General features: G+C 36.4%; 1 protein-coding gene across 8 annotated transcripts in view; it reads left to right on the plus strand.

The window, feature by feature from the left end:
• QKI (QKI, KH domain containing RNA binding) overlaps positions 1 to 16,408 on the plus strand; it is a 150,565-nt gene that overhangs the window by 90,450 nt on the left and 43,707 nt on the right. For all 8 annotated transcript variants that reach the window (XR_010783354.1, XM_066546688.1, XM_066546689.1 and 5 more), the window contains exon 4: positions 11,430 to 11,573. Coding sequence is in view for 7 of the 8 variants with exons in the window: in XM_066546688.1 (XP_066402785.1) it covers positions 11,430 to 11,573 (144 nt within the window). In the remaining variant the exon portion in view is untranslated. The remainder of the gene's footprint in view (positions 1 to 11,429; positions 11,574 to 16,408) is intronic.

Consider the following 16,408-nt stretch of genomic DNA (forward strand, 5'->3'; position numbering starts at 1 on the left):
GTTAGCAGCATGGGAAAATGGGGAAGAAAAATTCTCTCCTTAAAAAGTTTACAGTTATTTTGTAACAAAAAAAGCAAAGGGTTGGCAGGAGTATATTGCAGTTTTACCAAGTTGTCTTGAATGTACTCCCTTAAGACCTTCACTAGGCAGAGGGACCCTTATTGATATATCTTGTATTTTTTATCTACATGAGAGGCATGTGCAACCTCTCCTTGAGGAAATGCACAGCATTTCTGAACAGCAGAATGTTCAGATTTTCAGGCAAGGGCTGAGCCATGGGACTCTCGAAGCAATAGGCAAATGGAGAGGAAGGAAGTGAAGTGTGGATGTGTTGGCATTAAAATGTAAGGTATCAGCAGCTGCTTATTCTGGTACTTCCAAAATGTCACTTAGCTGTTATATTTTTTCTCCTCTTGATATTTCTTTCCCCTCCTTTACTTTAAGAGGTCTGTAAATTCAGTTTGGAAAGAAAATCTCGTCACTTATTCCTGATTATAAAAAAAAAAAAAAAGAAACTTCACAAACTTATGTATGAATTACTGTAGTTCTGTCCACTTCACAGGCTTTTAATGTAAATGATTGAAAGTTTCTGGAATTTGTGTTTAGATTAAGCAGGAATAGCACCTGAAGAGAAGTGTGGGCATATTTTGATACTTCTTGACCCTTTTAGTTTGTTTAGCATCACATATATGTGGAGCTGTCATAAAAGACCAGGAGCCCAGGGGTTTAAGGATGAGTTTAGCTGAAAAATAGATCAATTTAACACTGAATTCAAATTATTGGTGAGGGGAATGTTAATGCATTGGCCAGGTTTCCTGTGTGAAGCAGCAATCAGGTCAAAACAAGACAGAGGAAATAAAACATGGAATGGAGAAATAAAAATGGCTGAAATTCAGTAAATACAGATGCCACAGTTATGATGCAGCAGTTACTGTTGTTGAAAGTTACATGATAGTGCTTCAGAAGAGGAAAGAAAATACTCCAAAACATGTACAATTACACTACTAGCCTAGGAGCTGATCATGCATTCCATTAAACACAAAAGTATAATTTATTTAAAGTTTTTTTTACTTGGCCAAGTTCTAGTGTCTAATACAACATAGAATGCAGTTTTCCAAATGCAGCATGCTGCAAATGGCATTCCAGATTGGGGTCAAGAACAGTGGGTTGGCTTTGGGGTTTTAGTTTGTTGGTTTTGGTTTGTTTGCTTGGTTTTCTCTTATCCATTAAAAAAAAAAAAAAGATTCTCAGAGAAATACTTGGGAATGGTATACCATGTAGACTAAAAGACTGAGAAACCAGTGAGCAGATCGTTTTTTTCCCTGTAAATATAGTTGAGGAATAGTGATAGCACTTTACTGTAAACAATACAGTAAGTATTCCAAAATGTGAAATCACTGCTCAGATGTTTCCCTAAGCTCCCAAATCATTAAATCAGAGGTGCCTGTGATGCTTTTTTTCTACAATTTGTGTTTGTTGCACAGATGAAAGTAGAAGTTTCATATTAATGGAAAAATGAGAAACTAGGATGATTGCGTTGAAGTTATAAATAAAGGTACACCTCAGTATGCTATTTATGTTTTACTTAATCATTCTCAACTGTAAAAACACAGGAACCTAGCTCCTAATGAAGTCCTTTTTGGGTTGGGCTAGGGTTGCCTCTTTTTTTTTTTTTTTTCTTCCCCTCACCTTTTTTTTTCCCCCTCACCTTTCCCATCACCTTCTGGGCAGTGATTTGCAGGAGGGCGAAGTGGGAAGTGCCTCCTTCTGTGTTTCTGTGGCCCAGTATCAGGGCACTCCTGGAACACCACCTGGTGATGTTGGTGACTTTTTACCTGAGGCAGTACTAGGATCTTGATGCTCAGTTCCTGGACATGTACAAACCACTGGATAGTTACATTGCATTTTCTTAGAGTTACAACTTCTTTCTTCAAGCAAATTTCTTGACGTTGCCATGCCTTGAGTTAGTTTTGGAGTGTGTATTAGATTGGGTCCTTTTGCGTGTCAGCACTTCCAGATCTTCTAGTATGAGAATCCCAGATGGAATATGGTCATCAGATTTCAGTTTAATTAAGACTATTTTGCCTGTCAGCATGAACTTTAGCAGAGTTTTAGTTACCTTGGTACGTTTTTGGGTGGAATAGAGACATGTGTTAGCAAGGCTAGTACCTTGGTGTCCTAGTCTTCTTCCTGGGTAGAAGGAAATAAAATGGTAAATTAAAACATAATACTGGAATATTACTGAAATAAAAATCAGATATAGAAAAGAATCTTAATGTACTTAAAAGAGTAAATTCCATAGTATTATATAGTCACTATGATATTAGTGATATGTTGGTTCTGCTTTAAGAGATACCTTTTCATGTTCATAAAAACTGTTCCATTGTAGACTTGCTTTCTATTACATATATATTTAAATATAATTTTAAAATCCCTTTAATTATTTTAAAAATAAAAACCGTAAAGTGTTTGAAGTAAATTGAGTAATTTACTATGTATGCATGGTACATAGGTGCTGCTTGATAATAAGGTATATAAAACACTTACTTTTGTTATCCTTTCTCTGTCTAAAACTGAATAGTGGAATCAGCTTTATACTTCTTAATTATGCTCATAAACTAAATATGCAGAAGTGTTTTTAGAACAGTTGCAGGTTATTTTGAATTTAATTTCATTAGTGACTCATGATGAATGGACTTGAATCATGAGTTAAAATACACTTACTGCCTGTCGAGAATGCTCTGAGCCATGCGTCCACTTTCACAGATTAGGTTTTGTTGATTGAAGCCTGCACAGAAAAATGTCTTTTGTACCTTGCAATTCAGAATACAGAGGTACTTCCCTTCAAAAAGCCAGCTAAAGCTAACTCTGAAGAGTGGTATTCAGGATTTATGGCTATTTCATTTTCTTTCAAGGGAATTTGATTTTTGTTTAGTGAGTGGTCAGTGTGTAAAAAGAATCACAATATTGTGAAACGTTTCATAGTGCTTATTCCCTTTTCTGTAGAGGAATAAAACCATACTTAGATATTAGTGTAACTGTATCCGTATAAAGTTTACTATGCCAGGAATACTGATAAAGTGTTAAAACTCTTACCTGTAGTCCAAAGTCAGAGAAATGAACACTCTCACTCCTCTGCCTAGGTAAGGTTTGTTACTTCATAGTAATTTTAAGTATCAATAGTAAAAGTTGCATTCATCTCTAATGAATATGTCCAGATACTGAGTTTACACTATGCATTTCATAGACTAAAGTCTCATTTATTTTCCTGTGGATACTGATGCGTGCAAAACTTTTTTACTTTTATCCCACAGCAGTGAAATACTCAGTCTTAACAGGCTCCTGGGCTTTGATAGCACTCGATAATATAGTTTGTTCCACAAACCTTATTTTTCACACGGGCACAACCTGAGAGAAGCACGCAAGCAGAAGTTGCTGGGGAGATGCAGTGCTGCAGGCAGTTTGGCAGAAAGTTCCCGGTTTTGCCCAGTTCCTGCGGGCTGGGCTCCGCGGAGCGCTCCCCGTGCAGCGCAGCCCTGCGGGGCGGGCGGTGACAGCGGCGGTGACAGCGGCGGTGACAGGGCTTCCTATCCTGTTTGCAGCCCCCAGGGCTGTGGCGGCTCCGGTCACTCGTGCTGGGAAGCTGAAGCGTCCAGGGCGGTGTTGGGAGCCTTTAGGAACCATTTTGAGTGCCGGGCAGATCTCAACTTGGGGCGGTGCCTGGTTTGAAGTGTCCTGAGCGCGGTGTCTGTGGTGAGGCTTTGGGACAGAGAGCAGAATCCTCTTGTGTCATTTAAGCATTAGATTGTTTCATGCCGCCAGATTTTTCTTTCTTTTTAGAACAGTTCTTAAAAGATGCTTTGGATAATGTCCTTTGACAATGCTTGGCAGCTACTGGCTAGTTTAATGCGTGCCGGAAGACACCTACTTTTTCAATCCAAAATTGTCTTGCTGTGCAATAATACAATACAATAATCTTGCTATACGATAATAATGTATAATTAAAGACTCGATAAATAGCACTAACTTGTTTGACAACCAAAACAACAAGTATGTGTTAATTTAAGGCATTGATCCACTGTTTCTATAGGTGGAAACTTTGGTCAGGAATTCTAAATGTGGAGTAAGCTGCTTGTTTTCCCTGACCAGGTGCTATTCCCTCAGCATACTTTGTAGCCTTACTTTTTTTACAGCTTTCTGCTTGTGAACTGCTGCCATTAGAAACTCAGTAGGAGCAAAAGTCTGTGTTAATTTGCCTGACTGTAACTGCACAATTAAAGCAGTTTATCAGCAGGGGTTAGGACAATCAGTGTGTTCTGATGCTTCATGTTATAAAATTACTTCTGTTGTTCAAACAGATACTGTAATTAGTGTATCATTTTAAACTGGTTTTCTGCGGGGCTGGCTTGGAGTTCCATCCGATAAAAACCTCTATTTTTGGTGCTTACCTAAGCCCTTATTTTGTTTGCAGGCCTCATCTAAATTAACAACTTCTATTGAAAAGTTAATATCAGGACTGTATCATTCAAATACAGTTTTGGAGATGGAGGGGTTGTTTTTTAGGATTTTTTCTTTGTTTTTTAGCAGCCAATCCTGTCGAGATCTAAGATTCAGTCACAAAAATGGAAGGAGGAAGCCCCATTTCCAGTTATTACAGTAATGCTATCATTTAATGCACAGATGAGCAGGTTGCTTCATACCAGATAACAAAGATGCCTGTGTTCTGTCCCTGGCACATGCATAAATGGGTTTCACTTAAGATAGTTTCATGAGACATGGTGAGACAGTCTTTTAAGGGGAGTGTTAAAATATGGTCCTTCACCTTCTTCTCCTTTTCCCAGCACTGACCTTGGTTGACTTTAGCCCTTCATGGTTGCAAACTCCTTTGTCCAGCAGAAGATGAAGGGGGAAGTGGGGAGGCATCTGCTGCATCAGCATGTGGTGTGAAAGGCTGCTGTGCTTGCTGCTGGGCCAGTCCCAGAGGGAGCAGTAAGGCAGTGACCCTTAGGAAGTTGTTGCACTGCCCAGGAAAGGATGCAGTAACACAGCAGTAAGAGATTATCCAAGGGATTTTTGCTTCATTACGTCTGGACTTCCCATGAATACAGATCAGCTGATGTGGAATTATTTGTAGACTGAGTGGTTTATTCCTTGCAAAATGTTACAGAAATCTTCTGTCTTCTGGATGTTTGTTTTGAACTATCTCTGCAGCAGAGAAGCCGAAAACTTAAAAATACGATTCTGTAGCTCAGGTTGGCAGAACAGTTGCAAGAACAGAAGTTTCATTAAGTGACACAAGACAGACAACTCTTGAAATGTTGGGAGTATATGACTTTAGGGCAAAGTTCATTCCTCTAAGATTCCTCTGACTTGGTTTTACCAGTTCAGTTGTGTCAACAAAAGGTTGTAAAGTAAGATGTAGACTGTATTGAATGGTTGAATAATGTTTCTTTTGGACTTACTAATTCAGATATTGTTGCATGGCTGCAATACATATCATGTCTTACTTTGAAATTCTAAAATTAGACGAGGACTGGATTTTATTTATGACCTTATTTGTGACTTTTTAGCTAAATTTAACTTCTGTTTCAGAATTCTTTAAAATCAACATGTTCTATTTTTTTAAATCCACACAGTTTCTTTAAACTGTTCTTTGAATTATTTTTGAAACTTTGATATGTATGTGTGAATGTTTTCATTGTGGAAAAGAAATATTCACCTAGACCTACTGTCAATTAATGTACCTACAGCACAATTTATTAGACAAAATACATTGTGAGATTTTTACTAAATAGCTGAATTTCTTCTCTCCACATCTTACCTCCTCCATTTGACTCTGAGAAGTAGCTGTGAGTGATTATATTGGTTTTTCTATGTTAAGATATTTTTAATTAAAGTTCTTAGTACTTGAATTAGACCTTTATATCATTTGAAGGACTAAAGCTATTCTGATGCCTTTTAATTCTAGTGTTCAATGTGACATTATATGAAAACGTTCTTCCCTTTTACTCTATCTTTTCTGTGGTTTTTTTGTCATTCAGTAGGGATACCAGCTTGCTTAATAGGTTGATGAAAACAGAATTTAATAGCCTATCACTTCAAGATGAGTGAGAATACTGAGGGTAATTTTCAACACTTGCTTGAACTGGTGACTTGACGTCTTTAAAAGTTCCCCACTGTTGGTACTGAGCTGGTTTTGTATCTTTTCAGTGGCTTACATTACAGGAAATTGTATGAGATGGAGTGGAAAAAAGTGCACAGAGTGAAAGCTGCAGTTTTTTTATTACTATAGAATAGCCCATAGCTTTCTGAAAAAAGTGCCATTTGGGAAAGTTGCTTCCACTCTTCCCACACTGCATCCATTCTTTCATTCTTTCTTTATTGTCTAACTAATATTTCTCTGGCTGCATATAAACAGATACTAGTATAGTATTTTTTCATTAGTGTTTATTTCATTTTTCTTTCATGGTATTCTGACAGTTGGAAGTGACTGGATCCTACTTCACCAGTTCTTAATTTTTCAGTTTATTTTTTGTCAGTTTGCCATACTGTGAAAGTCTTTGGGGTGAGAAATAAGATTTGAGGAGTTTTTTTAAGTTGATGGTGAAATGTTTTTGGTGACTTTCTTTGTGTTGATATTTTCCTTTTCCAACATTTGAATAATTTTTACAATTTCAGTCAACCTTGACAATTCTTTCATTTGGGTTTGAAGTTCTTTGAAACGTATTGGCTAGATAGAGACCTGACTTTGAACTCTATTCTAGAGGAGTTTTCAGTCATCTACTTTTTGTAGCTTACAGAAAGCTACTGTCTCAGTCTTGTTCAGTCAGAGACTGAGGAATTAAGAGGAAAGCTTTGGGATGGGATATGGAGATGTAAATAGGAATAGCCATTTAGGCCCAAGATGCAGAGGTGCAAGACCACAACTTGAAGTTACTGTGGTATGATGAGGTGTGTGGAAAATATGGGATACAATTTTACAGTGAGCTGGACTGCAGTAGCTCCCCAGAAGGAACAATCTTTCTAATATTTAAGTTTGATTTTATAGATTCAAGTCAGTTACATCCTTTACCTGTTTTTCTGCTTCTCCCCAAATCCCTCCCCTAGAAAATTCCTGTAGCTACACTACTTTTTTTTTCTGCAGCTAAATTTTAGGACTTGTAGCAATATTTTTTTTAAACTCCCTAATACATTGGCCCTAATAGCGAGATAAATATTGAGTAGTCCATTATTGTGCATAGGTACTCTGAGGATTAATGAGTGTATATGCACAGGCAAGAGAATGAAAGCAAATCTGTCTACAGAATTAGGCTATATTTAAGGATACTGAAATTTCTGCCAAACAAGGAACACAGTGAAATTTCATCTGCCATTTATGTTGTCCTTAACGTTCTTTAATTTAGCAGACAAGATAGTTTGGTTATAATTAAGCTCTCCTAATATTGTTGTTCCTCAAGGTTGTGGTGTAAATCACTTTACTTTGTAGCTCATCTGTAGTACATCTTCAGTCTCCATTTTTCCTATATAATTCTTCCATAGACAGTCCCTGGGATGCAGGAAGACTTCACGCTACCGATTGCTTCTTGTGTATGTACTATAATTTTTAAATATATGCAGTTGAATTCCTTTTTCCTCAGGTCTTAGTCAGGTTTTCTGATTTCCCTGATGCTGTTTCTTCCTTCAGTGTGTGTGCCCTTCCTTCTGTGGTAGCAAATGTTTCTTTCCCAAAATAATTCTCATGGCAGTTTCTATTACTCCTGAGAGCTTTTTCAATAGGTAGACCTGGCAACTAGGCTGAATGGATCAACAGTTGCTACTGAAGGACAAGGGGCAATGTGCACACTGAAAGAAAAGAAATTATGTTTAAACCTAAGAAAAAGCTTTTTTTTTGCTGTTGTGACTGAGCACTGGTTGAACACTGAATAGGTCTCCCAGGGGAGGGGATGGAGTGTCTGTCCTTGGAGATACTTAAAACCTGACCCATAGCAACATGCTTGAGCTGACCCTGTGCTGAGCAGGGGGCTTGGATTGGATGATATTCAGGGTTCCTTCCCACCCCACACATTTTGTGAATCTCTGAAGTGAACTGGTTTCTCTTATCTGCACTTCATTTCAAGACCGCCACATCTTGTAGCTTCTTTGTACCAAGTTAGGCAATGAGGCAAGTTCTAGTAATTCTTTCCTCCCTGTTTTTTCACCATTTTCTCCCCCAAAAATTCAAAAAAAACCCCCTAATCAGCCTGTAAAATCTTGGAACATGTTTCGTGAGTCTTCAGAAAGATACCTTCCTACTTGTGTTCCAGATATATTCAACTTTCCTGTTCAGGCTTTACTACAACAAAACATGGTTGAGAAAAGATGTGTTCAAGACTTGTTGCACAGAGGACTAGTTGACTATAAATAAAGATTTTGCTCGGGGGAAAACATGTTTTTCCAAACCATCCTGTTAGGATTTAAAAAGAGAATGAGGTAGCTTAAAAAATGGCACCTCTTAAGTGCAAGAGGTTTGGAGATTATCTCTCTTTCATTACTATCTCTGTGTTTTGCGCCTTTCTGTTGGAATGAATGAGCTGGTAGAGACCTGAATTTCCAACTTGGATAAAACCAAACATGTAAATAATCAAATATACACACTGGTATAACATTCAACTAGCATTTTCAGTCAAACAAAAGACATTTCTTAGAAAACTGTTAACCCACTAAGAAAACCATCTCACGAGACAGAATGGGACCACTGGGTGAAATCGTAACCCCAGTGTATTGAGGTTCATAAACATAAATTGGAAGCACGTTCCAAACTCTGGTTTTTCTTTTCGTTTTTAAGCAGTGTGCGAAATTTTACTCTTCTTAGCATTTCTTTCAATCCTGCCACGTGGTGTAATAAATACCACCCTCAACAACAGGACTTTTATTACTGTACTTTATGGCTGTAGAAGAGCTTATCATAGTCATACACTAATCAGTTATCTTACTGATAAGTAGTTTGTATGATTGCTTGTGCTGTGAGGTCTCACCCTAATAATACCTGTGATTATAAACCTCACACACAACATGTTCTACCTAAAAGTTAATTAGGGGGATAAAAAAATCTTCAGTATTATTACTTTGTCCTATATGCAGTTTTTTCTCTTTTTAAATTGAGGAAAAAATTCTCATGCTGCAATAGACTAATTTGGAGTACAGTGCCAATACTTGATGTAACATTAATCTGACACAAGTTTTGGAGACTTTGCAGCATATTGTTTTCATTATGAGAGAAAAGGATAGACCACCATAAAGCCCCTTTATGTTTGCTAACACTATCTATAAACACGGTGCATGGTGTTTAATGGCGTGGTAGCTAAAACTGCATTGAGGCATTCCTTGTCTTTCAGGAGCACAATTTGCTGCTTTACCTGGGGACACCTTCCCTTAACATTTATTCCTCTTGGCCTTTTAAGATTTGTTTTATTTGTTTTGCCTCCCATGTTACTGGGGTTGTGCAGGTTTCTTGCATCTGGTGTTAGTAACCAGGACCTTTTCCATTCCAGCACTGGGTCAGTGCAAGAATAGGTAGTTGCACATTTCTTTCTCTGCCCTCTGCTGGTTTACGAACCCTCTCTCATTCTTCATACCTGTTACATATTATTTTATATACTACCTCCTATTGGTGTTGCTTGCCACCATCTTAAAAGAAAACAGCTCATTCCTGCTTTGGATTAAGAAAAATGGAATTGTTTATTAAGTAACAGTGGAGTTTTGATTACGATTGAATAAATAAGTTGCAAATACTTTGTCATAGACAGTTCTTTCAAAGATTGTATTTCAACAGAGAGGATGTTTTAACTCAGCTGCACTTTGCATCACTTTCTGTATTATATCATAAGTGAGAGTTATTTTTCTCTTTGTTTCCAGCTTCTGAAATGGGCAGACCTAGTTTCACAGCCACCTTTGTTAAAAAAAGTTGGCAAAAATAACATTAAAAACAACAGAACACACCACTGTATCTGATAGTGTGGAGTAATGGATATGTGCACGTTACATACATAGTGAAAAGTAGTTTCAAAGTACTGATTTCTTTACATCCATTTTTCATACATCTTTCATGGTTCAGTTCCCCCCCACCCCCCATTTTTATCCTTGCGTATTCCACAAAACATTTCAGACTTAGCTGAATTAAAAATGAAACACTCTGAGGAGCAGTGCTCCCTCAGGTATATATGAATACGAGGCACTGCAAATATTTGTTGGTATTAAATCTTAGAACATTTCCTCAATGTATCTGATTTCCTGGAGGAATTTTTCATGAAATTTGGGGAAAAAGACATATTTGCAATTAAAAAAAAAAAAAGGATGAAGTTAAAGTGTGAATTGTGGTTAAGCCACAAGGGTTTATCTTACAAATAGGAGACTCTTCTATTATACTCAACTTTTTAAATTTTAAATAAGTATCATTTGTTTATGTAGGCTTTTTTATAGATTCAAAGTTGTAATAAGCTTTTTTTGAGGCCCCATTTTTTTTAATTGTTGTATTATATTTTAAATATTGTCAAAATTCATTGAAGTTTCATGAAAATTTAGCTAGCTTTTAACTTTTTAAAAAAGAGTTGGGAAATTTCTTCTGTGTTGTGTTTCATTATCTTATTTTTTGGAAGACTGGATACTTGAATGTGTTACTTAAATTTATTGGTTTCTGTTGTTTAAAATTGAAATGCTTCTTTTAGCATGCTATATCTTTCTAAAAACATTTCTAATATTTATCTTTGGGATTACTAATGCCATGGATGTGATGAGTACCTGTGTAATGGTGACCATCTTGTCACTTGCCCTTACATAACTTTAGTATTAAAGCCTTGTCATCTCCTCCTCTCTTTCCTTCATCCAGTACATGGAGCTCTCCTTTGAAAATGGTAACTTCTGTTCCTTTTGGAGTGTTTGATTCTTTGAATCTTGTCTTCATGAGTATTTGAAAGTGATTCTTAATGCTGGAGAATTGCTCTCCTGTTCTTTGTAGTGATTCAGATGGAGTTTCTATGTCTGGTGTCTGTTTCACTTTTCTTCAAAAGATAGGTTGCTTAGCCACTAGTATGTCTTACCTGTTTAACTCTTGAAAGGCTCTAAATAATATTGAAAGTAATACTGTGTTTGTATTCCTATTCTTGTTCCTTTATTCAGCTGGAGGAGGTACTCTTAACAAATAGCATATGTGTTGCAGTCTTTAAAAAGTATAATATAGATTAGGAGGTTCCAAAACACAAAACAAAACCCCAAAAATGATATTTTGAAGGCAAAGTTCATATGATACGAAAGTCTTCAAAGTATGATGAAACACTGCTGAGAATAAAGTTCATACTATTTACAGAATTTATAAATTTGAATTTGTCTACTCTTTGTGGTTGTTTTATACAGAATGTAAGTGCTTCATAGCTTCCATGTTTTAATTTTTTTAGGAAGAACAGAATCGAGGCAAGCCCAACTGGGAACACCTGAATGAAGATTTACATGTACTTATCACTGTGGAGGATGCGCAAAACAGAGCAGAAATAAAGCTGAAGAGGGCTGTTGAAGAAGTAAAAAAGTTACTGATACCTGCAGTAAGTATTTGTATGCAAGCCTTTGATTTCCATTTTCAGAAGGTACTTTTGAAATACAACTAATTTGCTACAGGAGTAAGAGTAAGCTTGCAGAGTAGCATCCTAAAAGGAAATTGAGATATGATTTTGTAATACTCTAGTGATCTTTAAACTGCCTCATCCCAGATTGAATTATTCCTTAGAAGAGAATAGAGAGAGATTTTTTTAAAGAGACTTTTTTTTTTGTCTGAGATACAGATGCAGGAAATAGTTATCACCTTTAAAAGGCGCAATGCTGAACTGTTACAAACACTACATTTCTCTTTCCTTCAGCATTAGTATTCTTCACTTTAAGGCTGGGGAAGTATGACATGCTTTTATGTTTCACTTCTAGAGGATTCTGATACTTTAAGAAACAAAGGCATGTTTTTTTAGATCATCACATTAAACATTTTGCAAAGAGAACAAAACCCTTTAGTATCAAAAAACTTTGCTGTCAGTATACTGAGGGAAAAATGAAAGTAGTGAAACTGAAAAATGGTTGTCTTTCTCATTTCCTGATAGTATAAACTGGGTTCTGCTCATCTAATTGACTTGAATACTTTTTCAGAAACCAGAATTACTCTGTGAGAGCACTTCTCTTAGATCTTCTCTGCATTCTCACTCAAAGCAAGGTGACTCAAGTGTGGCTGTATAGTGCACCCCTTGCCATTGACTTGTGTCTTTACCACCACTTCTGTGCCCCTGTAAAATGATAAGAATAAATTAGATCTTTTTCTGTGGTGGAAAAATTTTCCATATTTCAAGGAAAATTGAGACTATCTTGCAAAAGAAAGTGGTAGGTGGTATTAAAATGGCCTACTGATTTTGGGTACTTAGTGAATGCTAATAGATGCTGGCTGTGAGGAAACTTGTGGTAACACAATGCTGTCTCTATAAGCAGATTTATTCAGAAGACATTTTTAGAAATTACTAAAGATAGGGAGAGAGACTTAATTTCTGAATTACCAAAAAATGGTAGAATATTAAGCAGGAGGTACAAAAATAGGGATTTAAATCTCTTGACATTGCAATTTTCAATTTCTGAAAGCAGCAGACAACTAGAGAAAGTAGACCTTCAGAATTTACTCACATACTAAAGAGACCTTGAGTTTAAGATTGAGTTTATAGCCAGGATTTTTATGTGGGCAAAACTTTGAAACCCTTATGTTCATTCTTTAGCTACTACAGAGCAAATAGTTTAGAAACCAAACTTCTGTGTAAATTAATTTTGTCAGGTTCATTCTTCTACCTCCCCCTTACTGTTGACTAATATGACTGGAGGGTCAACTTCAGGATGATAGGTTACAAACCCCCAGTATGCCTGAAGTACTGATGTGTATACTCTGTGTATGTTTGTGTTACACTTGTTTTGTGGAACTGTGGGATGGGTGCGTTCTGAGCCTCATAAAAATGTAATGCATTAGTAGTTCTTTCATTGTGAAAGTGACAGCCAGCTCTTTGTCATGAAAGCACTCTGCCTCATGCAGTAGCCTAATTGGGGAAGCACTGTAATCCTGATTACAGAAATAATTGTTTTTCCCCTTTAATGAAAAATAACAACACAGGGCTAACTACTGTCCAAATAGAACATCACTTGAAATGCCCTTTGTCAGTTCACTTCATTACCATCTTTACATATTATGCATATGCATAGAGATTTGGGTGGTACATATTACTTGCACAAGAGTTAAAGGTCTGTTGGCTCTAATTTCTAAAAAGTATGCCTTGCTGGAACAGGTATGTGTAGTACATACTAATAAATTAGTGTATAGGTGAACTTGGGTTTGTACTACCTATTGCATCTGTTCAATTAGTATGAAAAATGGAATGGTGGCTTCAGGCAGTTTGAGAGCTGAAAAATTCAGTTTAGTGTTAAAAGATAGGAATTGAAAACTTCTGTGAGGGTAGTCATAAACCTTCAAATAATCAGGGTAAGCATAAGGAAAAAAGGGAAATCCTAGTGAATTACAACAATAGAAGGGAAAACTGGATATTGGAAGATTCCAAAGATACTCTAAAATGTAAGAATGGAAAAAGTAAAATTCCCTTTCATGTGGTAGAATACCTGCAACTGTTAGTGTTTTCCAGATAAAGGATTAAATTGGAAAATAAAAAAAGTTATGTATTTCTCTTCTCTCCAGCTTGATTAAAATTTGGGACTATGTAGGAGAGAAGACTCATTTTCATCTTGCCATACAATGTGACAATGCATTGGGTTTGAGATAAATTTCAGAAACATGCTCGTGTTCTAGTGTTCAGAGATGGAAATTCGTTGCTATTTTTTTTGAATGATCATTTATTTTTTGTACTCAAGATGTTAAAAAGCCTAATTACATTTTCTAAAACAGTGCAGAAATAGGCACATTTCTTAAAGTGGATTTCTATTTGAATGTACTTGGGTGAACAGATACTATTTCAGTACTAAAGTGTATTTCTTACATTTATGAATCTGGATCATTGGTGATTTTTTTTCCTTCTGGATGTGAATTAATATTTTCCCTTTTCACTTTCTCCTATATTTTACCAAGCTAGTGATACAGTCAAGTAGTTTATCTTTAGAAATGAAAAGCACAACTTGAGGAAGATTGGCTGAGCAAGCCATTTTTTTTCCTCCTTGAGGAGAAAGGCCAACTTTTTTTTTTTCATTATTACTCATTTGTATTTAATTTACATTTCTTTAGTATGAAGCAATTTTTAAAAAATTTTTGGCTGTACTTCAAGTTCCCTAGGATTAATTCTCTTCCTCTTCCCATAGCTCAGTGAGATACTGGTCTTTATCTACACCTGCAAGATCATACAGTATTACTTCTTTCATGTTTTTCTTCAAAAAAGGCAGAATTAATAAAGCAGTCTGCAGATTTTTGGGATCACATCAAGTTGTACTGTCCTTATGCCTCCTTCTGAAGTGAATCCTCCAGATCATTGATCTCTCTTTATTGTGGGAGCTTTGAGAGTTGTTTGTTACTTGCATGAGTTAAAGGCGGATGGGTGGTTCTCTTGCAAAGGAAAGGCAAAAGATGCTCTGGATTGATTGCTCACTGCAGAACAGAAGAAAAAACTCAAAACCTGGATAGGGGGCATACATAATAAAGAAGTATAATATACCAAACCAGAGCATCATTAAGGGTTTGAAGTTGTTCTTGGAGGTCCTGGGCTGTAGGGCCGAACTCCTCTGCCAGAAATGTTAAGCCTTCTGCATTTTGTAAGAAGTGATGAATAAATGTTTCTAGCTGAATGAGTTTATCTAGATATTCCTTGCATTTTACAGATGACAGGTCTAGTTTAATTGCTAAATCACCTTTATACTAGCTGCTTTTGTAAGGGATGAGGCACATATGAGAATTCAAATTACAGACAGATACTTTTTGCTCCATTTTCTTTTGATTCCACATGTTTCCTTTCTGAGGAAAAGATTGTATTTCTGGTTTCCACTTAGCTATTCTAAGTTGGTCTGGAATCTGTGTTGTTCAGATTTTTCTATTGCTTTTCTTAAGCTGGGGCAGCTGTAGTTTTACTTGGTTGCTGCCTCCATCTTCTTGGAAGACAACTACAACACAGAATTATTCAGTGATGCTCCCTGTCAAATTCTGTGTATCATTTGTCACTACGACATAGAATTTTACAGTTGTGATGGGTAGGAGATAATGTTTCAGTAGAAGCTTGTTTCATTTTGCTCCTACATTTGGATCTTGCCTGTAATAGTGATTTTAGACTTTTCAGTCTTGGATATCTTTAAATTTAGTTGTATGGGAAAGTAAATGTGCTGTATATGACATGATTTTTACAAATTGGAACATTTTTTCTAGTGGTGCTTGATATGTACTCATTCACGAACTGTCCTCGTGTTTAGTCCCTGTTACCAGAGATGTATCTTGATAGTATTTCTGGTTTTAGTCACACCTATATACAACACATTTTCTTTATATAACAGGAGAGAATATTGTGAAGGGGCAGTAGTATTGGTAGAGTGGTTTCTTTTTCAGTTATATAAGCTAAAAGCATTTCCTTCTAAAAGACTGCTTTCAGCAAGTGTGATGAGGTTTATTATGAGGAGCTTGTTTATTAAGTAAGTGAATTTCTAGTGTTTTCCTTATAGGTGTGGTTGTAAATTTTCCTTGTGGTTTATTTTCAGCTACTTAGGGTAAACTGAAGGATGTCTTAAGTTTTACCCTGGGAACTTTGTGTGCTGTGAATTCCATTGTGAAATACAGAGAAAAAAATAATTTAAGAATGTTTAACCATGCTTTAGACTTAGTTAAAAAAAGAACATAGTTAATAATAATGTAATGCTGTACATAATTTGTTGCTCTGTAATTAAGACTAGCAAAAGCTTGAGATTGGAAAGATATTAGGAGAAGATTTCATTTTTTTTATTAGCCATCTAATAAACCACAATAAATTCTGCATGCAAGTTTGACTGTCTTGAATAGCTCTTTCTAATTCATTCCTGCATGGTGTGTTGGTTTTACATTTTTGCTATTACAAATGAGAATGTCGTGCTGCCTTGCATAGTTTCCCTGTTGAAACGTTGGTCATGCTGTGCGATCCATTGTTTGCTGCTTATTCAGTTCAAGTAACGAAATTAATAAGTGATACAGTAGCAGAAAAAGGATGCTGCTGTCCTTAGGAGCATTTTAGGAAATTCCTGTGTGATGCCTGTTTTGTCACTTCCCATACAAGTCTCTCAGGGTGAATGATCAGACAGGAAGCTCTGCACGAAGAGCAGCGCAGCAGCCAAATGTCTTGGCAGTGATTACTGGATAACATGGTAAACTTTTTGATGTGGGGGAGAGGTGACAGTGCCTTATTTTTAG

Source organism: Molothrus aeneus, chromosome 3 (assembly GCF_037042795.1).
Source record: "Molothrus aeneus isolate 106 chromosome 3, BPBGC_Maene_1.0, whole genome shotgun sequence".
Taxonomy (NCBI): Eukaryota; Metazoa; Chordata; class Aves; order Passeriformes; family Icteridae; genus Molothrus; species Molothrus aeneus.